Source organism: Nyctereutes procyonoides, unplaced genomic scaffold, assembly GCF_905146905.1.
Source record: "Nyctereutes procyonoides isolate TBG_1078 unplaced genomic scaffold, NYPRO_anot_genome, whole genome shotgun sequence".
NCBI classification, from domain to species: Eukaryota; Metazoa; Chordata; class Mammalia; order Carnivora; family Canidae; genus Nyctereutes; species Nyctereutes procyonoides.
The window spans coordinates 25,411,175-25,434,488 of NW_026575126.1; the positions used below are offsets into that span (position 1 = coordinate 25,411,175).

The 23,314-nt window shown below is 37.4% G+C and overlaps 2 protein-coding genes across 2 annotated transcripts in view; both read right to left on the minus strand.

The window, feature by feature from the left end:
- The window catches only part of DPYD (dihydropyrimidine dehydrogenase), an 802,527-nt gene that overhangs the window by 262,213 nt on the left and 517,000 nt on the right, over positions 1-23,314 (minus strand). The window contains exon 15 of the mRNA XM_055340016.1: positions 6,756-6,824. Coding sequence (XP_055195991.1) covers positions 6,756-6,824 — 69 coding nt within the window. The remainder of the gene's footprint in view (positions 1-6,755; positions 6,825-23,314) is intronic.
- On the minus strand, positions 19,669-22,587 carry LOC129519274 (FAS-associated factor 1-like). The gene is given in 4 exon segments (XM_055339652.1): positions 19,669-19,791; positions 20,604-20,676; positions 20,678-22,422; positions 22,492-22,587. Coding segments are annotated over 4 exon segments (2,037 nt in total).

Below are 23,314 nucleotides of genomic sequence, written 5' to 3' on the forward strand. Positions count from 1 at the left end.
TTAAATAGGCTTTCTTCTAATTTAACTCATTAATTCACTGGTGTACTAGTGGATCCTGTGAAAATGAACACAACAGTTCATGTCTACGTATTCATAGACAACTTGAAGACTCATAGAATTCTGACAAATCTTCTGTGAAAAACTCAAGGAACAAACAAAACACTTTTTTAATAGTTTAAGATGGTAATTTGAGGGGTGGGGGATAAACTATAAATGATTCAAATTGGTACATTATTTTACCTAACTTCTAGAATTTCTCCAATGCCACACTTTCTTTTTAAGTAAGATCAACTAGAAGCTTGAGTCAGTTTCCATAACATTAAACATGTCTACAATGTCACACAAAGGCTTAAAAATAGAGTTCACTACTTTTTAAGTGCATCACAGACCTTCCTTTATTCCAACAACTGTTTCTTCAATGGCTCACTTTTTTTTCTAATTGTTCAAGATTTTAGCCTATTTTTTTGTGCTTTATAAGTTTTAAGTAGAACCTTAACAAATTGAAAATTTCTAGTTAGCTACTTCTTGGTTAACTTTCTTAGCCATCTTTATTCATTAGTGAGTCTGCTTTTTTTTTTTTTTGCACATTTGTGAAAGTTCATTTGATCATCCAGCCTATTTTCTAATATGGCTTCATTATGGCTTTTGATTTTCTAATTCAGTTTTAAAATGCTTCATATTATCTCAATATTACCATGAATCATGCTACTTATTTTTTTCCTGCTGGTTTGGTGGTAAAGCATGAACAAAGCACAGCCTAAATTCTGAGTTCTAATCCTAGGTCTGCTAAGGAATTGGGGATGCTTTAGGAAGTCATTTAATCTCCTTTGTCTCCAACTACTCAAGTATAAACTGTACATAATAGGGCTCATCTCAAAACCATGTCATGTGGGAATTACCAGCTTAATTAAAAGATTGTACATTGCTATTATACACAATATTGCTCTTTTCTTAGTCTTAGTTATTTGAAATATTTCATTCAGACCTCTTTATTTTGCTGAAATACAGCAATTAATAGTAAATCAGTTCAACAATATTTTGGATTAGATAAACTGTAGGTGGCATTCATATACATATTTACATTATATGTGTTTCTTAAAATGTAAGTGGAAGTTTACCATTAGCTATCATAATAGACAATAATAACTAACATTTATTGATTATTTACAACATCCTAGATAGTTTACCAGGCTCTTTCTAGTGGGATCATTATTCCCATTTTACAAATGATAAAATAAAGGTTACAAAGAGTTCAAGTGACTTGCTTAATATATCACATTTTATAAATGAGAGTAGGGTCTTGAAACCAAGCATTCTGAGTCCAGATCCTGCTCTCTCTTACTATTATAACTTATTAGAAATCACTAAGTCCAAGGCTGGAATTGGTATAGTGTGTTAAGAAGATATAACATTTGACGTCCTTAAAGCTTCTAAACTTGAAGTAAAACTAAAACCTTGTAAAACCACCTATCCACTTTATAGGCTTTCTAGTGACTAATTAATCAAGATTTTCCCAGTATTACATACATATACAAACATCGATCCACCAAACACATCTGAAGAGGCCTTTGATTATCTCAAAACTGAGATAATCCTGCTCAAGGTGACATGAAGAGACAGAGAACATTCCTTTGGCCTCTGCTTGAATATTCTTGTCACAGGATGTATATCACCTTAAAAGGCAGTTAATTCCATTTCCAAGCAACTATATGCATTCGAAAAGCCTTAATTGCTGAATTAGCATGAAATGTTAAATTAACTGAAACTGGGCATGCATTCTGACTCCTGTTAGTCACAGCTTTTTAGTTTACTCACTTAGCCCAGAGTTTATTCTACACCTCACCTAAATGATTACACAATAAAGTAATCTAGTGAAGGCCATGACATAGAAAATCTGCTGTTTCTAATTTCATACATTATCTACTTATCATCCATTTATTTATATGAAGGAGAATGTCTATGTCAATGGCCAGAACTCTGGAGGCAGATTTTATGGGTTTGAATCCCACTTTTACTATACACTACCTGTGTGGTCTTGGTCATATTATCTATCTTTTGCTTCAGTGTCCTTATCTCCATGAAGTGGAACACCATGGATGTGACTCATAGGTTGCTTTTGTAAGATATAAACCAGTTTAATAAAAGTGAATGACTTAGAACAGTGCCTGGACTGTAGTAAATATTATGTGAGTATAAGCAATTTCTGTGTACTGGTTCCTCTGTCTATCCATCCATCCATCATCCAGCCACCAAATTAGAATCTCCAACCTGCTTAAACAAATTAGGGAAAAGCATAGGTAGAGGTACACCTGGATTTTGGGGGAGCCTGAAGCTTAAACAAATCAGGGAAACCTCTTTAAGGAAAAAGAATTAAAATTACAAATACAAAATTAGGTACAGGGGCTTGGAAGTAACTTGGGCAAGTAAGAGACCTGAAGTTTGTTTCATCAGTTTTAGTGATAAACTGGCTTCCGAGGTCAGGAGCTTAGAAGGAGTAAGAGAGAGGGTTTAACCTACTAGTCAGCAGACTCAAGAATCAAGAAAGAACATTCTGTGAGTAAGAGAGAATATTCCAAGCCAAGCAAACAGCAAAGGCTCTCAGTTACGAGTGTGTCAGAGGAGTAAAAGAAGGCCAATGGGTGCTGGAATGTGGACAACAGACTGAGGATGGCACCGAGGAGGCAGGTGGGGGCCAGACTGTATAGTACTTATGGGCCACATTTAGGGTTTTGCATCTTAAGAAAGAGAGTGGAGGGCACCTGGGTGGGTGGCTCAGTGGTTGAGTGTCTGCCTTTGGCTCAGATTCTAATCCTGAGGTCCTGGGATTGAGTCCCACATAGGGTTCCCCACAGAGAGCCTGCTTCTCCCTCTGCCTATCTCTCTGCCTCTTTCTCTGTGTCTCTCATGAATAAGTGAATAAAATCTTAAAAGAGAGAGAGAGAGAGAGAGAGAGAGAAGATTTCAGATTGATTGAGGGCAAGAAGATGAGTGGAGCTCTCTCAGATAAACTTGGATTAGGGTGGCAGTGATGCATATTGAGCTCCACTCAATTTATATGCTGCTTCAAATCTGATGGCCCTCCTTGCCACTCAAGCTTTTGCCACTAGCTGAAAAAGGTACCTCAGCCCCTGTTGCTGTCCTCACAGCTCCTGTCATTGCCAGCTCTCACAGCTTCCTCAGCATGAAAGCTGTGCTTTGCCACTGCCCCCATTGAACCTGTCAAAGTGGCAGCTTTGGAATGCCAGGGCCCAGCCAGGCTTAGCCAGTTCTGGATTTAGATCTCACAACATCTCACAAGAAACATCAAACAAGAAATAAGAAACATTTCACAACAAGGTGTGGCATTTGACTTCCTTAGCGGTGCCCCTAAAGGGGCAGGATACGCAACCTACAAGTGCAGAGGAAAGTGAAGCCCTGGGGTGTGAAATCTGACAGTGAGAGAAAGTAGACAGAAAGGAACCCATAGGTACATCTTTCACCCTTCTGCTCCTCTAAGTTGTTGTGAGGCAGGATGATTTCACATGGCACTCTCTGTCCCGCAAGACTGAGCACTCAGCTCCATTTCCCTGGGAAGTGGGAGCCAGTTCTGTAATGCACCACAGGGGCTCTGCTTTCCCTTCTTCCTATCTCATTTCCCTTTTCTCCCCACTCCTTACCACTCTAGGGTAAGCATGTTCACATTAACTTTGACACAGCCTCTGTTTTCTAAGCTAATACACATTAAGAAACAAATGGATTCAAGATCTATTAAAATGAGTTCAAGACCAACTTAAGACCTGATATTGTGAGCTTTCAGTATGATTCAGTTTGGTGTCTTTCTGAACTTTCTGACCGGTCTCTTTCTGTACAGTTGAGGCTATGTCTCATTCATCTTTGTGTTGGCTGGTAAGAGATGGTGCACACAGTAGGTGCTTCACAGATCTTCCTTTGCATGGAATTGGAAAGGTTATCCACGACCCAGAAAAGTAGGAAAGCCTGTGATCAGATACCGAAAAATTGAGCAGACCGTAACAATGCTACTGATTTAATACCAAGCTGTGAAAAGTTTTCCAGAGGCTGCTTCTTTTTTTTGATATTCAAAAAACAACAAAGTCAAACAAGATTGAATAATGCATAAAAGACAACATTAAAAGTGGTCATTCTTAGGTTACAGTGAAATGGAAGGCTTAGTTCAGTATGGTTTTATTTCTAGGAGAAAACAAAACTTTCTAAAAAATATGCACATGATAAAAAAGATATGCTGGATATACATTACTTTAAAAAAATAGCATTCAGTTGAACTTACCATATTTTAAGAATGTGCCTAGGTTCTATTTTTTTTTCCTAATGACCCACATGATCTTAAATGTTTATTTAGAATATTAAAATACAATGGTAGCCTCTGGTGAAACAAACAAGTAATAATGATTCTTCTTTGTGCAAATTTTCATTCTGACACAGAGTTTCTTGGTCTTTACTTTTTCATGTTCTTGTATGGATCTGGATCCGTCCTGCTGTTACACATGTGTCATTTCTGTTTTCAGATGTAATAGTAAAGCACTCATAACAGATTTTCTCAGTTCCCTATTGTGTAATTCAAAAATTAATCTACTATAAGGAGAAGAACTTCATGAATTTAAAATATATTCATCATCACACTAAGTCATTTGCTGAACTTAAAACTGGCGCTAGAACAGCTGGTGTGATAGCTCTCATTTCTTACCGCCCATTATCACCACCCCCAAAGAAATGCACATTGTAAGTGGTACAGTAACTTTGGCTTGAATACTTTTTGTTTTCATTGGTTTGTTTTAACATGGGCTCTTCCATTGTAAAAAAAAAAAAAAATCTGTTTTAATCTGTTTTGAAGCATGCATTCATTAAGACAAAACCAACTAATGACGCTACCAAGTGTTATTGGGTATTTACCAAAGGAGCTATGATGAATCATCCTGCCTAATATTACCCTCCAGTGGGATGTGGAGGCCTGGGGATAACTCTTTCATGTGACATGCCTGGGACAGTCCATATTTTAAGATTATAGGGGAGATTATTTTCTTTTAATTGACACCATCTATAGATGGACCTTCTTGATATGTAGATTGCTTTCCTGTATAGAGAGATACTACAGACTGGTTTGAAAGGAAAACATAACTTTTTCTTTCTAAATTTTTTTCCCTTTTTTCTCCTCCTTTCTTCTGTTTTTGTTGTTCTTTTTCTTTTTTGCTATGCGTACTCAGAAAATTATACTAAATAAAACTGCAATTAAATAAATACATATAGAATGTGAGAAATGTGAAAAATACCTTTAAATTGTTTAGTATGTTACTAATTAAGGTTTTTATTATTTTTATTTTTTAAAGATTTTATTTATTTATTCATGAGAGACACACAGACACACACACACACACACACACACACACACACACACACACAGGCAGAGGGAGAAGCAGACTCCTTACAGGGAGCTCGATGTGGGACTTGATCCCCAGACCCCAGGAACACACCTTAGTCAAAGGCAGACACTCAACCGCTGAGCCACACAGGCGTCCCACTAATTAAGGTTTTTAGAAGTGAAATTTGCTTACTTAAAAGTTGATGGCACTGAGGGGGGCACTTGATGGGATGAGCACTGGGTGTTATTCTGTATGTTGGCAAATTGAACACCAATAAAAAATTTCTTATTAAAAAAAAGGGAAAACAAAGTTGATGCTCTTTGCTGAAGAAAATATTTATTTTAAAGTATTTTATTCCTTAGAAAGGCAGAGGAGCAAGTAGCATGATAAAGCCATTCATCATAGTCAGTTTAAAATTGGCAAAGTTCATGCCAAGCACAGGTTCTGTGGAAGATTTCATGGTCAATTAGGTAAATACATGTATAAAGTGGCCCCAGCACCAAAGATCATGAAGCCAATTACTGATCATGTTTAATTTCATCCCCTTAAGTCCCAGAAGTAATTTTTCCCCTCGCAGTTTTAAGATATGCAAATAAAATGTTTAATTTTTGAATGCCACGGAAGGCTTTATAATATTTTGTAATGTAGAGTCATTAGTATATAAGTATTGTTAGATTTAGTCTTCTACGTTTCTGAGAGGTTTTCAAGAAACCTCAGCTAAAGCTGTCTAGAATATTTTTCATGACAGCATGATGGACATAAGTATACAATTTTAAGTATGTATTTTTCTATTTGAAATACAAATTTGAGGCACATGGTTAGTTGTTTGCATTTGCGCAAGATTCAATTTATATTATAGAAAACCTGCTGACTAGTGTTCCATTCAGGAGCCTTCTGTCCTACCATTTTATGCATGTCTGTATTCACACTAGAATAGTATTAAATGAACCTTTTATATTTTAAATATTCAAGAGTTTTATATTCAAAATTTCTTCTCGCTGTCAAACTAGTTTGCCTAAAGGCAAGGTAAGATCCTGTTACACTCTCAAAGGTAGAATTAAATTTTATCATGGCATCCATCATAATATACAGTTTGCTTAATATGCAAATAAAGAGTATATGGATTCAAAGAATAAAGGATTTTTAGGTACTGTGTGAAATCCAAGGGACCACTTTTATAGAATAGATTCCTTTTAAATTTACATTTCCATCATTTTAATGAAAACACAGGGTAAACAAATTATAATAGAAATGTTTTAAGTTACCATTTTCCATTCAATTTTACTTCTACTAGGCTATTCTTCATGGCAGCTCTTTATTTAAAACTAATAAAAATGGAAGAGAAGAAATAAAATAAATATATACAAAATAAATCATTACCTCAGCCATTTTGGAGAGCTCCATCCAGTCATTTTTGCTATAACTGCACATGATGCTAGCAATCACAATCTTCAAAAAGAAAAAAGGAAAAAAAATGTCAGTTCAAATAATTGTACACAAGGTGTTTTGTACACAAGAGTATATTAATACTTATACATATATGTTTATAATGGTAAACCATATCTTAAAAGTTAGTTTTTGATCTGTTGAAAGACAAATTATTTAAAATTAGCAATGTGTTATGGTAAGGCAGAGGATTCAGGGCTTCAGATTTATATTAGAGACTTTCTCATTTACTACCTTTTGAGTTCTTTTTTTTTTTAAGATTTTATTTTATTTTATTTGACAGAGAAAGCGAGCACAAGCTGGGGGAGCAGCAGGCAGCAGAGAGAGAAGGAGAACCAGGGCTCCCTTCTGAGCAGGGAGCCTGGTGTGGGGCTTGACATGGGGCTGGATGTGGGGTTTAATCCAGGGACCCTGGAATCCTGACCTGAGCTGAAGGCAGACACTTGACTGACTGAGCCACCCAAGCGCCCCTACTACCCTTGAATTCTTATGTAAGTTACTTAACTTTTCTGATCCTCAGCATTCTCCTTCTTCAAATGGAAATAATGATACTGACTTTGCCAACCTCAGAAAGTGATAGTGGGAATTACATAAATTTGTGGATGTGAAAGGGTTGCCTAAATTATACAATGACATAGAAATGTTCATTAATATAATTACTGGTATAGCTAAAAGTTCCAGGATATGGAAAAGAAATAAATTAGTGTCTTCTTCAATCATATCTTATTACAGCACAGATAATAACACCTTACATATTCATAGTGCATTATAGTTTTAAACTTTGCTAAATGTTGATTATTTAACAATAGTCTTACAGTAAGCCTAAAATAGAGGCTGCATAGAGTAGTAGTTGCTACCACCTGCTCTGAAGCCAGAATGTCCAGATTAGAACTCTGACTCTATCACGTACTATGTGGTCCCCAGCAAGTTATTTAGTTTTTCATTGATTAAATATGGATAATAGTATTACCTACTCAGAAAAGTAACAATGGAAATTGCTAAAACTTACATAGCTCTTACGATGTGCTAGGTACTATTTTAACGGTTTTTACTTCACTCAATCATTCACATTATTCTCCCCATTTTAGAGATGAAGGTGCCGAGGCACTGAGATTTATTTATTTATTTATTTATTTATTTATTTATTTATTTATTTATTTATTCATTCATGAGAGACACTCAGGTGAAGGCAGAGACATAGGCACAGGGAGAAGCAGGCTCCCTGCAGTGAGCCTGATGAGGGACTCGATCCCAGGACCCCAGGATCATGACCTAAACTGAAGGAAGACACTCAACCACTGAACCACCCAGGTGCCTGAGGCATTGAGATTTACAAGGCATATAGCTAATAAGACACAGAGCCAGGACTCAGACCCAGGCAGTTTGACTGGAAATCTGTGCTTCTAACCACTAGATTTTGCTTTCCCAAAATAAGTATTCAATACATGTCAGTAAAATTTTAAGTTATTAACATTTAAAGACTGAGATTGAGACACAAAGAGTTGGTGCCAAGCCTAAAGTCACAGATTCTAGTGGAAGAGTACACTAAAAGTCACTGTACTCTTACCACATGCAGCTTTTTTATATATGTCTAGAAAACAAAACAAAAGGTACATTGTAAAAGTCAGATGAATGCTTTCAACATTGAGAGGAACATAAAATAACTTGTGATCCTACTGGACAGAGTTCTAAAAACCATGAAGACAACAAGCCTGTCTGTAACATTAATTTTTTTTCTCCTGATAGACTACAATCTCCATGGGAGCTGAGACTACTCTGTATCATTCCTCATTTTATCTATAATAACCAGCACAGTGTTTGGCACACAATAAGACTGAGTGAATACACGAATGAGGTCACCAAAGGTTTAGGGAGTGAGTTGCTTTATCAGCTCATCCTTTTAAAATTAAGCAGAAAAGAATATCATGAGTCAGAGAAGGGAAAAAATAAACAACTGATGAAAACTATTGACAAATAACCACTATGAGTCAGAATGGGAGTGAACAAGGCTAATGTCAGTGTTGGTCTTGGTGATGCAAAATAGGGTCAGATGTTAAAACACACAGGACTTGTGTCTAGAAGGAGCAATTGAGAAAGAGGAATCAAAAGATCTGAGAGTCTGAATCTGAGTGACTGAGAAAAATCTCAGAACACTAGCAAGATAAGGAGTTTTTTATTTTTATTTTATTTTTTTTAAGATTTTATTTATTTATTCATGAGACACACACACACACACACACACAGAGGGGTAGAGACACAGGCAGAGGGAGAAGCAGGCTCCATGCAGGGAGCCTGACATGGGACTCGAGCCCAGGTCTCCAGGATCACGCCCTGGACTGAAGGCGGCGCTAAACCACTGAGCCACTGGGGCTGCCCGATAAGGAGTTTAAGACATTGACTTAGCATCTTTTCCACTGAACATTCAACCAATATTTTGTGTACTATGTACCAGTGACTGTTCTAACTCAGAAATGATAAAAAGAAAAATAGAAAAAGTCCGTCTTCCTGAAGCTTACATTTTAGGGAGAGGAAACAATTATAAGTTAAAAAAAAAAAAAAAGAGTATTAGCACTATTCCCAGGTCAAAACTATTGTTAGGAAGGCATAATAGAGGACAGCAAGATGTTGAATCACAAGGATGCATAGTGACATATCAGATGATGGTCAGTAAAGGGTTATGAGTTGAGACATGAAACATAAGAAGGCACCTTACACTGAAAGACGAGATGAGGAATTGGGTGACAACTGGCATTCTAAATAGAGAAAGTACATGTGCAAAGACACTGAGGTGGGAATGAGCATGGTATATTTAAGTAAAATTGAAGGCCATGTGGATGGAGTTTCATGATAGGCAAGAAACATAAAAGAGAAAAAGAGAAAAATAGGCAGTAGCCATTCCTCTGAGAGCTGAGCCCTGTGGGAGTTTGGGCTTTTTATTATAGGCGCAGTTGAGGCCAGGGAAAGATTTAAAGGAGGGTGACAAAATAATCTAATCTACATTTGCAAAGCATGATTTTCACTAATTTAGAAGGAATGGGGTGAAAGTGTTTTAGGATGAAAGCAGAGTCCAGTTAGGTTGAAATAATGTGCCATGTGTGATTATCCATGGAGATGTGGAGAGGTGGACAGTTCTGAGCTGGAACCAGTAAACTAGTCAGCAGTTAGACTCAGGAGATGAGGGAAAAGGAGAGATTAAGAATGTTTAGATTATTGGCTTTAACTACTGTAGATACTTTACTGAGTGGACTGTAGACACTTTACTGAGATGGAACAAGGCTTAGTAAAATAACTAGTGGAGTATTAAGAGGCTCAATCTTAATATATTACACATAAAATCTCATTAGTGAGGACATAGATTGTATCCCTGTATACATGAATCTAGAATTCACTAAAGAGGGAGGGATGAAGATATATTGGACATATAATGGCATTTAAAGCTATCTGGTTAGGTGATTTCAAAGAGAAAGAATAAAATAAAGAAAAAGAAAGGACCTGGGATGCCACCTGAGAATGTGATGTTACAAATGGCAAGAGAAGGAAGTGTTCCAAAAAGTAAAGAGCAACCCATGCTAGTGAGTACTTCTGAGAGTTTGTGTAAGAGAACAGAGAATTATTCATGTGATCTGGCAACACAGAAACTATTGGTAACCTTTACAAGAAGGATTTCAGTAGGGGATTTCAGTAGTGGCTCAGAGATTTAGCATCTGCCTTTGGCCCAGGGCACGATCCTGGAGTTCCGGGATCAAGTCCCACATCAGGCTCCTGGCATGGAGCCTGCTTCTCCCTCTGCTTGTGTAGCTCTCTCTCTCTCTCTCTCTCTCTTTCTATGTCTATCATGAATAAATAAATAAATCCTTAAAAAAAAGAGAAGGATTTCAGTGAAGCAGGGGAGACAGCAGTCACACTGGAGTAGTCTGAGTGAACAGAATATGAAGAAGTGGAGAGAAGTGATACACACATCTCAAGATTTTGGTGAGCTAGTTAAAAGATAAATAAGGCAGCAGATAAAGTTATGGGGGTCTAGCAAGAGTTTTTTTTTTTTTTAAGATTTTATTTATTTGTTTGGCAGAGAGAGAGAGAGACAGAGTACAAGCAGGGGAAGTACCAGATATAGGGAGAGGGAGAAGTAAACTCCCACTTCCATCCCGGGACCCTGAGGTCATGACCTGAGCCAAAGGCAGACACTTAACTGACTGAACCACCCAGGGGCCCCGATATATATATAATTTATATACATATAATTATATATATAATATTAATTATAATATAATAATAATTATATATATATAATTTTTTTAATGAGCCATATTTGAGTAAGTTTTATGCTTGTGGAAATGAACTGGAAAAGATGAAGAACTTGTTGAGAAGGGAAGAGGTGATGATGAATCTGTTGCATTAGTAGAGGAAGTAACTTTTTTTTTTTTTAAGATTTTATTTATCTATTCATGACAGACACAGAGAGAGAGGCAGAGACATAGGCAGAGGGAGAAGCAGGCCTGTGGGGAGCCTGATGCGGACTCTATCCCAGGACCCTGGAATCACGACCTGAGCCAAAGGCAGATGCTCAACCACTGAGCCACCCAGGTGCCCGAGAGGAAATAAATTTTGATAGGAGCAGAGGAGGTACTGTTTCCAGTTTAATGGAGTGGAAGAAAAGGGTAGAGAGAGAAAAAAATAGGTATGGATGCACTTGACTTTATAGATTTGGTGTGGAAAAGGTGAAATTATCTTTCCTCGTGTTTATATATTCTTAAGTAGTAGATGAGGTCTCCCAACAGGAAAGAAAGTGGGGGACAGAGGTTTAGAAATATGGGGGAGAGTTGAGAGTACTGAAACAGTCATCCAAGAAAATGGGAACGCAAGTTTACTAAGAGCTTATGGTAAGAATCCTATTTATTTTATTTATTCAGAATTGATAATGTTTTTGGAAGGGGAGATTAATTAGTAAAAGCAAAAGGATAATATGATATAGAATACTGGAACACACATCAGAACCTTGTCAGAACACAGATCTGTTTTATACAATGTTTTATAATTGAGACTCATCAAGACTAGTTTCCGGTGCTTTGGCCATTTAAATGTGATGTGTTCCATGAAAGGGCATTTTTATATCTAATTCTGCTTTACACAGAATATTTTTAAGTTGCACTTTTACATAGCTTGACTTTCATTTTGATTCATGACTAACGAATATAGATTTAAAATGTATACTCTTTGTGTAAACATCTAATTACTATGAGATATTAATGTTCTAAAGCATATAAAATGCCAACTAGAATAATTTATTAATCAAATTTTGCATGTTGTTTCTCCTAGAAAAATTCCTCAAGAGTTAAAAAAATAGGACACTTATTCTGAAAAAAAAAAAAAAAACAAACAACAAAGCAAAACAAAAAACAGTATTACATGATTTCTATTGTTATCCTTCCTAACTTTTAAAGAATCACATTTTATGATTAAATTATTTTTGGATTACTCTGAATGAAAAAATAAAATGATTTTATTAAGTATTTTTTTCCAAACCAAAAATAGAATAAAGTTTGCATATCAGAAATTAAAGTGAAGAACATAAAACTTCTAATTTGGTTACAAGCTGACTCCTCAAATTCCCATTTACTTAAAGTGTATGCTTAAAACACCTATGTTGGCAACACTGTTTTGGTATTCTGTAAGTATACTATGAACTACATTGGAAATTCAGTCAACAATTCAGCTTCAAGACAACTTAAATTTTTTAGTAGGGAAAAACTGCGAAATGACAAAGGTGAACAACTGTAAATTACAAGTAGCTGAGTTAGGTTTTGTCAAACATTTTAACAATATTATCCCTTAACACTACTGGGATTATACCCAGGAAGAAAAATAGCATGGGACATATGATTTTCAAAGACATTTAAACTAAGAAAACGTTTATTAAATATTAATTAATGGTACAGTATTCAAATATTAACTGTTCTTTATATTGTAGTACAAATAGAGCAAGTGAGATTGGTACAATTTTCCTGAAATGTACACATTGAGAATAGGACACTAAAACTGAAGTTCATAAGTTCTTTAAATTTAAATGGAGATTGCTTATTTAATATTTGCAGATGAGAATAATATTCTTAAAGTTGTCTTTTTATACTATTTAAAAATTCATCATTTTCTTTGTTTATTTTGGGACTAAAAAATGTGTTATTTATACAACTATTCCTAACATAGAAAAGTATGCACATAGTTTCCATAGAAAATCAGATGTTGGGGATCCCTGTGTGGCTCAGCGTTTTAGGGCCTGCCTTTGGCCCAGGGCATGATCCTGGAGTCCTGGGATCGAGTCCCGCATCGGGCTCCCGGCATGGGGCCTGCTTCTCCCTCCTCCTGTGTCTCTGCCTCTCTCTCTCTCTCTCTCTCTCTCTCTCTCTCTCTCTCTCTCTCTCTGTCTATCATGAATAAACGAATAAATAAATCTTTTTTTAAAAAGAAAATCAGTTGTTTTCCATTAGAATAGGAAAAACAAAACACTGGACTATTCAGGAACTACAGTAATGGCTGCCTTTTCCTCTTCTTTTGATTACTTCTGTATATATTTTATCTAGTTATTGTCCCTACTGTGTCTAGGAACTCATCTCCCCAAGGTCACCAGTGATACTTTTAGATACAGTTTTAGATATTTAGTCCAAATCGTTACAAGAAATCTCTTCAGTACTGAGACAGTGAACCCCTCCAGCTTGCTGAAACTCTCCTCCATATGAGCTTTGGAGATACCACCTTGCCTTACTTTTATTTCTGTTGTTCCTTCCCAGGCTCTTCTACCTCTGGCTACCTTTTACATGTTGATGTCCCCAGGGTCTACTCACGGTCCTCTTTTAGTATCTTCATACACACTCTTAGACATCACATTTACAATGATTTCAGATAATATCTGTATGTAGAAAATTTATAAAGTGTATACCTTGACCTTATATCTTTCTCCTAAGTTCAAGAACAGCATATCCAACTACCTTCTAACCCCCAGATTCAATTTACTAAAATCAAACTTACACTTCTCAGCCCTGAATTTGCTAATTTCTTCATGTTATATATATTCCACCCTTTCATCCCAAATTAGAAAACTAGATTTCCGTTCTTTCTCATTGCCTACACCAAGTCAAGCCCACTGGTTCTCAAACTTAGCTAAGCATTGAAGTTCCCTGGACTTTAATAATAATAATAATTATAATAATAATTTTTATGAATAATAATAATTCTAACATAATTTGTATTTAGTTAGGCCCAAGCATCAGGGTTTTTCAAACATCTCCAGGTAATTCTGATGCACAGGCAAGTTTGAGAAGTACTTCTCTACTTTACTTCCCAATGATCTCTTCTAAGTATTCCTGATTTTCATCATGACTGTCTTAGTTAAGATCTTCACCATTGCTTCCCTGGATCACTGAAGTAGCTTCCTTATTAATCTCCCTATCTCTCTCTTCAGCCTATGCCATCTGGTAGATCCTTCTAAAGAAATAAACCTGATCACATCACATTTGTTTTTCAACTCCAACTTCGGGATAAAATCCAGTGCTTTCAAAAAAAAAATAAATAAATAAAATCCAGTGCTTTCATAAGCTATACAAGACCACAATGCTACTTTTACTCCAACCACATTGAATTACTGTTCTTTCTTAATGTAACATGTATTCTGCATTCTCCTGACCATATGTCTATTCCCTTTGTCTGAATGAATAAGGAATGGTCCCTGTGCTCTAGGAGCATATGGTATAATAAAGCAGACATATGTAAATTGATACAAAAATAATTATAGTGTATGAACCAGGATATAATGAGAGCAGAAAGGAAGGGTGATTATTTATACCTGTGTAAATCAGGGAAGATAGCCTAGAAAAGTAACTCTTACTAGATTCTGAAATCATCCATGGGTGTTTACTGGAAACTGATTAGAAATAAAAGAGGCAAGAGTACTCCAGGTGGAGTGAGCAATAGAAGCAAAGACACGGGATGCTGTGTTTAAGTAATATACTCTAAAAAATGTCAAGTTGTTCAATTTAGGATTGGAGGATATGAATGGATAAACTTCAATGGCAACAGAACTGGATGCATAGGTAGGAAACAGGTTTATCCAGGCAAGGGTCTAAACCAATGGTCTCTAACCAGGTAGGTATTTGGATCTGAACTTTAGATTATTCTAGCTTCTCAGTTGGACATTACCTTCTCTATGAGGCCTTCCCTGTGTACCCTTCTCCCCCCTGAGTATGGCAGGCATCCCTCTTCTGAGGGGTCCCACAGCATCTTTTGATCCCATCTGAGATCCCACAGCATCTTTTGCCTTTCTCTGTTATAACATTGATCATATTGCATTAAATTGTTGTTTATGTGTTTTTCAAAAGATGACTGAAGTTTTTGGGGACAGGGCTTTTTTTCCTTCTCTATATCTTTAGCATCTTATATTATACCTTGTACATAATTGGGATTCAATAAATACTTGCTTTAAGTAAATACTGGAATAAGTAGCTACAAAATGGAATTCCAAGTAATGCACATTTTTATTACCAATCCCAAAGTCTAAATGTAAGTAAATTTCAACCTTCTAGAGAAAGAATGAGAAGGACAGGTAGGTAGTATAGGTAAGAGATTAGGAAACCTTTTATAACTTATAAAGTATATTTTATATAGAAGAATAATAATTATGTACGTTTATACATTTAAACTTAGTGCATATTTTCACATACATGACCTCATTTATTCCACACAGTAATTTTGAATTTAGAAAACTTTATACCGAGAATAATGAACACAGATCATTTATTTTACCAGGGTCATGTTAATCAATAGCAGAAGCAAGGATTAAGTTCAGGTCTTTTGCCTCCAAGTTCCTCTCTACTACATTAAGACTATACTGTATTGATTTCCTATCCTTTCAATTTACATTAGAGATTCCAGTTGATTTTGCATCCTCACCCCTCTTGTGGTGGAGTATTTGAAAAAAAAAAAAAAGTGTTCCTCTACCTGTATTCATGTTCCTTTGCAATGTCACTGTGTAGTTAACCCATCAAGTGAAAGGATTTCTTTACTCACCCCTGGAATCTGGACTGACTTTATGACTTGTTTTAACCAACAGAACATGGCAAAACTGAGGTTGTGCAAGTGCCAAACCAAGGCTTCAAGAGGATTTGTCCTCTTCTGCTTACTCTGCTGAAAGCCTGCCTAGCCATGTGATGAAGCTATCACAGCCTGCTGGAGGATCAGAGCACATGGAACAGGGATAAGCCCTCTAGCAGAGGCCACCTAAGACTGGCCAGCCCCTAGCCCATCTGGAAGGTAACTACAGATAAAGGGACATGAGCTGAGACAAGAAGAACCATCCAGCTTAGTCCTGCCCAAATTGCTAACACACAGAATTCTGAACTAAATTAATAGTTGTTCTAATCTACCAAATTTGAGGTGAAGCACATGCTGTGTCCTTGCATGTACCACGCACAGTGTTAAACATTCCACATGCATATCTCTAAACCTTAGAACAACAGGACTATATAGAAATTATCAGCCCCATTTTACAGTTAGGAAACAAAAAACAAACCCTTATTTCAAGAGGTTAAATAACTGCTCATGGTTGTTCAGCTAATCTTGAATTGTTTGGCTCTAATATTTTTTCTGTGAATCATTCTTCTGTGTTCCTTAATCATACATTTACAGAAAACCTTGTGGGTTTGTTTTTACACATGGGTTTCATTCAATGCATGACAGTTTTATTACTTTCATTCTCAGGGGCTAACTTTTTTTTTTTTTTTAATGTTTTTGACCAATGCACGATTTCAATGTAACTCAATAAATACCATCTAAGCTTAACGGGCAGATGGAACTACCTATGAAATCATTAACTCAGAGGAAAGACTAAGTGAGCAAGACCTAATGAGTGAGTCACTGTTTCCTAAGCACCTAAATATGTTAAGGAATGAAGATAGGGTAGTGCAGCCCTTTATAACCTGGCCCCAAATCCACTGCTGTCCCATATCTTGACACACCAAATTGATCCCCCTGTCTGTACTGCCCACCAGATGTCCTTTTAGACTTCCATTCTTTGCCCCATGCTGGTTGTTCTTCTTAAGAGTACCATCCTATTCCTCTGATGGTGTATCTCCTATCGTTCTTCAAGGCCTAGCTCAGAGCCAATTTCTATCATACCACCTTCAATGATCTCAGACATAGAATCACTATACTTATCAGGTATTTGAGTAAAGTGTACCTATTTCTATTCCAGTTCCTGTCACAGTGCATCACAGATGTGTGTTTATTTACACCAGTGTCTTCTTTTATACCATTCAGAGGAAGAACATGTTAATTTTTATTCATGTTTGCTTTTTTATTATTTGGTTCAGCATTGCATAGCATCTAATGTACTTTGTAATAAATATTTATAAAAGGAAGGATGACATCTTGTTATTTTATTATTAATTTTTTAAAATTTTCTGGTTCATCCCTATGAAGATTATCATACTTGCTGCAATCATGGAAAATAAACACATATATGAAACTGCCATTACTACCATATATTTTTATATTTTTAAGCCATTTACTGTTTTCATAGCATGACTTTGGCACTGAATTTAATCTAAGATGATTAACTGGATTCAGGTTTTTCTATCATTGTTGACCCTTCACTGAGGTTGCAGTAAGTCAACTGAAACCATGAGATTTGAATTCACTGTACACAAAGAAAGGCGTGTTTCCTACATAAAACTGTGTATGAGATTTGATTTTGCTTTTAGTTAAAAGGTCATGAAACATTGCCTGTTTTAATGTGGTTCATTCAGGAATACAGCCTTTCAAAGGCACATAAAAGGGTTGATTTCAAAGGTGTTATGAAGCATCTATATTCCAATTTTAAACTTCTTATTTTATTTAGAAGCTATAACAAATATGCATTTAATGAACTGCTTTTATAAATTAATAAGGCTAATAATTAATACAGTGCTAAAATGTAATATAGGAATTAAAAAAAAAAGAGGTTAAAAAGAAAGCAATGAAGACCCTCAAGATAATTACATAGAATGATGCACCGCATTAAATAGTTTGGGCACTTCTTCCAATACCATACATGTAGCACATGGGTGTTGTAAAGATTATTGAAACATTTTCTGTAAAGACTTTAAATTCCCAAATGAAAATTTTATGTAAATACTAAGTGTTACTGTAATTATTTTATGAGATGTAGCTCTTTTGCTCTCATTAACTATGATTGCATGTTTAATGCACATTCAATTAGATAATTCTGTTGTGTGAGTTAGTGGTATTGTGTCTTAAGTACTGGATGGTAAGCTTCTGGAGGACATAGGGTTGTGTCTTCTATCTCAGCATCTCTCTTTCTGGTGGGCTGGGACTGCCTGTTCTGTTTACCAAAGTACTGGACACCTAGTAGGGACTCACAAAATATTTGCTGAATGAAGAAATAAGTAACATAGTAGATGGTCAATATATGTATGTTAAATGCAGTGCTTTCAAGAAGTCAAGGACTTCTAAAAACACACAACTTACTCTTTTCCAAATATATGTTATTACTTTACAGAAATTCTATGGGAGGGCTTAAATTCAATTCATTGTGGAACGTGCTGTAAACCGTTGGGAGGCTGTGCCCTGGCTGCTTCTCCAACATTGTGTATTCTTTCCCAGACATCCGCAGGCACTCTCCCACACTTCCTTCCAGTCTCTGCTCAAACATCGTTGCCTCAGTGTCACTCTATTTAAGATTGCAAACCATCCCTTCCCAGTCCTATTTTCTTTGCCATTGCACTTTCTATCATTTTCTTATTTACTATATTTAATGTCTTTCTCCCTTCAGCTGGAATGTAAACTCCACTAGAGTAAGAATTGTTGTTTTGGATACAAAACAGTGCTGGCATGTACTAGATGCCCCATACTTGTAAAATGAATGATCAAATACTGACATATTATTTAATTGTCTTTCTGCATCAGCCACCTGATCTATAAAATGGGAATGATCTGGTTTATCCCTCTTATTTCATGGTGATTATTCTGAGAATTTATGGTATTATGTTTCTGACATTAAATAGTTTTCAATGAAATCCCATGATAATTTTTATGACTAAGAGAATAATGTCATATTCAGATTTGCCATTTTCTACAATTTAGTTAGAGTGCAAACAATGACATTTTATAGTACCGCAACACTTTGGTTTTAAACATCCACAGATAAGACTTTTAAAAATATGCTATTGGAAAGTGTAGAAAGCATCTTCATATGCTCTTTTGATCTTCTTATAGAGTCACACTGTGGGCATTTTATATTTGTAAGTTAACATATTATCTATTTATTTATTATTTATTTATTTATTATTCTTTTTTATGCTTTTTTTCCTACAACAATGTTTAATCTCCATGCTGAGAAGTCCCATTTGACTTTTCCCTCCATGCCTTTTAAAATTAGGTGACAAAGTAGAAATCCAGTCATGAAAATAAAAAGGCAGAGGTGTATGAGCCCTGGCTCAATGAGACATATCAAATACATAGCATCCTGGTGTCACAGGGCAGAGAGAACTGTCCTAGACAGTATGGGGGAACGATGGGCACTGCAGAGGTAAAAATTCTACTTCGTGATCACTCACACGTGAACAGTGCATTAGTCATTGAACAGGGGCGAGGTGAGGGGTACGGGAGGGTGGCACAGTTGTAATTCTCTATGAGGGCTGGGAACATATACTCGTGGATGGGAAATTTTAAGTAGCGATGTTCATTATTACTTTTTTCCAGCAATCTTGCAAGAGGCAGAAGTGTGACATTGAGTTGAGTGAGACGAGCATGTAGGTGGGTTGGCTGAGGAGTCCTTCTCTTGATGCAGGCCTCTGGCTTGTCAAGGAATGGCTGGTTCCACTGCTGGGCCATATTTACTTTTTGCTTCAAGGAAAAGGGTTTCTTGAGGGAACAACTTTACCTCCAATAAAGATTTATTTGGGTCCAGCTGGGTTACGTCTCTCTGCAGGACGTTCATATGCTCCTTGAAGCAAGCTGGAGAAGCCCTGGCTCTGTCCCCAGTGAGACTCTGATCAAAGACTTGATGTGTTGTAGTTCATCTGTTTTAAGGAAGGAATAGTTTCTCCGAGTGACCTTGACCTTGTCATGTCAGATGGCCTGGGCATGCAGTATGCATTCATCGGACCCTTAGAAACTATGCATCTCCATGCAGAAGGTATGTTAAACTACTGTGAGAGATATAGGGAAGGCATGAAACGTGTCCTGAAGACTTTTGGGCCCATTCCAGACTTTTCCAGGGCCACCACTGAAAAAGTTAACCAGGCCATGTGTGTGAATGTTCCCGATGACCCAGAGCACTTAGGCGCCAGAAGGCAGTGGAGGGATGGGTGTCTCCTGAGACTGGCCAAGTTGAAGAGGCAGATGCAGTCCCAGTAAAGCTTCCTGCTGAGCTCCCGTCCTTCGTTATTGGGAGTCCTCATTGGGAGAATATCAAGCACTTAATTGAACCTGGAGGCCAGGTGGTCTTCATGCAGATTCAATGGCAGGGCCACAGCGGTGGGGCTGAGGGGTCCTCTGATCACTCCCTGGCCTTGGGTGTCACAGCTGCACTGGATTCTGAGGGCTGTTGACTCCCTGCAACTTGGGCAAGCAAGAGAACAAATCGTCTGAAGATTTTCACCTTTTATTTTTAGTGATTCCATACGGCGGCATTTTATAGCCAATGATAGTAGTTTCAAGTTCATTTTAATCTGTAGCAAAGTTTTGTAATGATTTTCTAATCTCTGAGTACTCTGTGGTCCTGCATTATGAGGCAGTTCCTTTCCTAGGAAAGGTACTGAGTAACTTGAACTCGTCCCATGGAAATCCTTTGGAAGCAACAAAATCAGACATTCTGGAGCTTATTGCTGGCCAGGAACCGCCGCTCAAGGAACTCGCCACTGGGGGTCCGGATCCGCAGTTTGCTCACGGGTTCAGCATTTTCTTCCTTTGGCTCTGGAGGCAGGGCCTGCTCTAAGGAGAGCCAGATGGCCTCACGTTCCTCTTCTTGTTCTTTGCGAATCTGCTCCAAACAAAACTGCTCTGCCATCTCTCGTTCATGAGCTTCTCTCTTTGCTCTGTCAGCCTCAAGTGAAAGGCGATAGGCCTCATCTTGCTCTCTCTTCACATTTTCTCTGGCTTCACGTTCATCCTCATCCTTTATATCTTCTTGTTGTTGGGGGGTGAAGATCTCCATTGCAGCCACAAGTCTCATCATTAACTCATCCACTGTTGTGTTACCTTGTATCACATTTAACACTTCGTTAGATCATCGCTTTCCCATAATAATCAGAAAAAGTGGAAACTGATCTGTTTTTTGAGTCCGGATGGTTTGTGCAACAACACTGCCAAAGTGTCTATTGCACATTGTCAGAAATCTTGCTCTGTTGGTGTCCTTTGTCAGATCCCAAGCCCAGGTTATAAAATTTTGACTCAGATAAGAGACAATAGATTCAGCACAAAGCATTTGTGAGCAGAACATGTTGGTTAATACACTTTCATCATGGTGGAGGTAGATAGCAAGAAGCTTTCTATCTCTGGCTTTCACATAGAAGGCCTCTTGAAAAGCAGCTTCTAATGAGCCAATAAAAAATACAGGATGGCAGTCACCATATCTTGAAGAAAACTCTGCTGTAAATTGTAATAAGGCATCTCCTTCATTTTCTGCATTTTCTGGCATCATTGGAGATTTTCTCAGGGCAGAAGATGCCATGCCGAATACTCCATCATCCACTCCAAATTCGGAAGCATCTTCAAAATCATCTCCATCGCTATCACTAACCATATGAACATCGGTGCTTTGCTCTTCGGACTGCTCCCGGGTCTGCACAGGTGAAGATCTTCTGCCCACTGTAAGTCGATGGCAGGGATAAGATAGCCCTGACTCAGCAAGACACATCAAGTCATCTGTGGCAGAAGTTGGCCAGCCCTCCCATAATTGATGGCGAACGGGGATACTCGTAAGGTCATACACATTTCTCTTTACCTCTTGAATAGTACTGCTTCCTGAGAAGTTCAGGTTGTACTCCCGCTGGACTTCTCGGTGGGTGATGATCAGCATGAAGTTTTGATTTAATGACTCCTGCAGGGCACCAGCATGAGTAGATGATGAAGGTGGTGGCAAGTCTGGTGTAAGGACATAAAGACTGTTGTTTTTTGGCAAACGTAGTGATTTTAAGGCTGTACTGTCTTCCACATCTCCGGTCTTCGAGCCTTTCAACAGCATTTTAGACACAGGAATCTGAAGTTCATTTTCTAGAATCTGTTTAATCTCTCCAATAGTACAGCTGTCTTCAAGTACCACATCAACATTTCTGTCTCTGTACTCAACCCTGAAGTCCAGCATCCGAGGTTGCCTTTCTACAATTTGCCTAGATGGCATTACAGGTCTAAATGCTGAAGAGGAAAAAGGAGCAGGAGCTGAAGCTGGGTGACTTGGATCAAATGCAGGTCCTGGTATAGTCTCACCTCCATAGTCACTTTGTAGAATGCCATTTTCCTGGGGTATTACACCATTGATAGCTGCCACTAAGTCCCAATTATTTTGCTCAAGCAATGTAATAGCTTCATCAATGTTTTCAATGCCAGTACATGCCTAGATATAATCTTTGTTTCAAGCCAACCCAGGAACTTGGACAAGTCACTTCCTTTTTCTGTTCTCAACTTCCACAAAAGGAAAACTGAGAAGCTGGAAACAGATGATCTCTGAAGTCCCCTGAAAATCCGCCAGGATCATCTCCCGGTCCATGTTGGACGCCATGGCGGCCGACGAGTTCCGCCAGTTAACATATTTTTTAAAAAGGAATGGTTCCACAGAAGAACATTTTTATAGAGTCACATTTTATAGATATTGAAGAATTCTTTTTAGATTTCACTAAAATCCTAGGAAATTCACTAATATCTAGGACACCTTTTTATTAAATTATGTTTCTTGGCTCACATTCTTTATTAGAATTGAGATTAAAATTTTTTCCCCTATTTACCCAGGACAAATCCTAAGAACTATGATCCCCAAATGTGTATTTCCCCAATTTGACAGATCCAAAGAGGGCCAGTATTCTAAACAGACGCCATGTTAAAGACAGAGTAGCTTACTGGGACAGGCTGCAATGATGGGTATGGAATGGTGGGGGTGGGTGGGATGGGAGTTAGAAATCATGCCCTTTACCTGAGATGTCTAAAAGGCATGCATTCTAAAACGCAAAGTTGCAAGACTTTCTTATAATGTTCTGCATGAGGTCTAAGTATTTCCAGCACACCTGTGTTTCTACTATGCACTTCTGTAAATACTCACTCATCACCTTTCTTCCCCTGAGGCCACCTCCTTCAACAGAGAAGGAGCTGAGGGAATACTTGCTGAATGAATAAACTAATGGAACTGTGTACTCTTCTTATACAAACGATCTTATTTTCACTTCTCTGCTGTCTTTCTTCCTCTTCATCATGTTCCATCTCCACCAATTCCCTCACCTCAATCTGACCTTTCC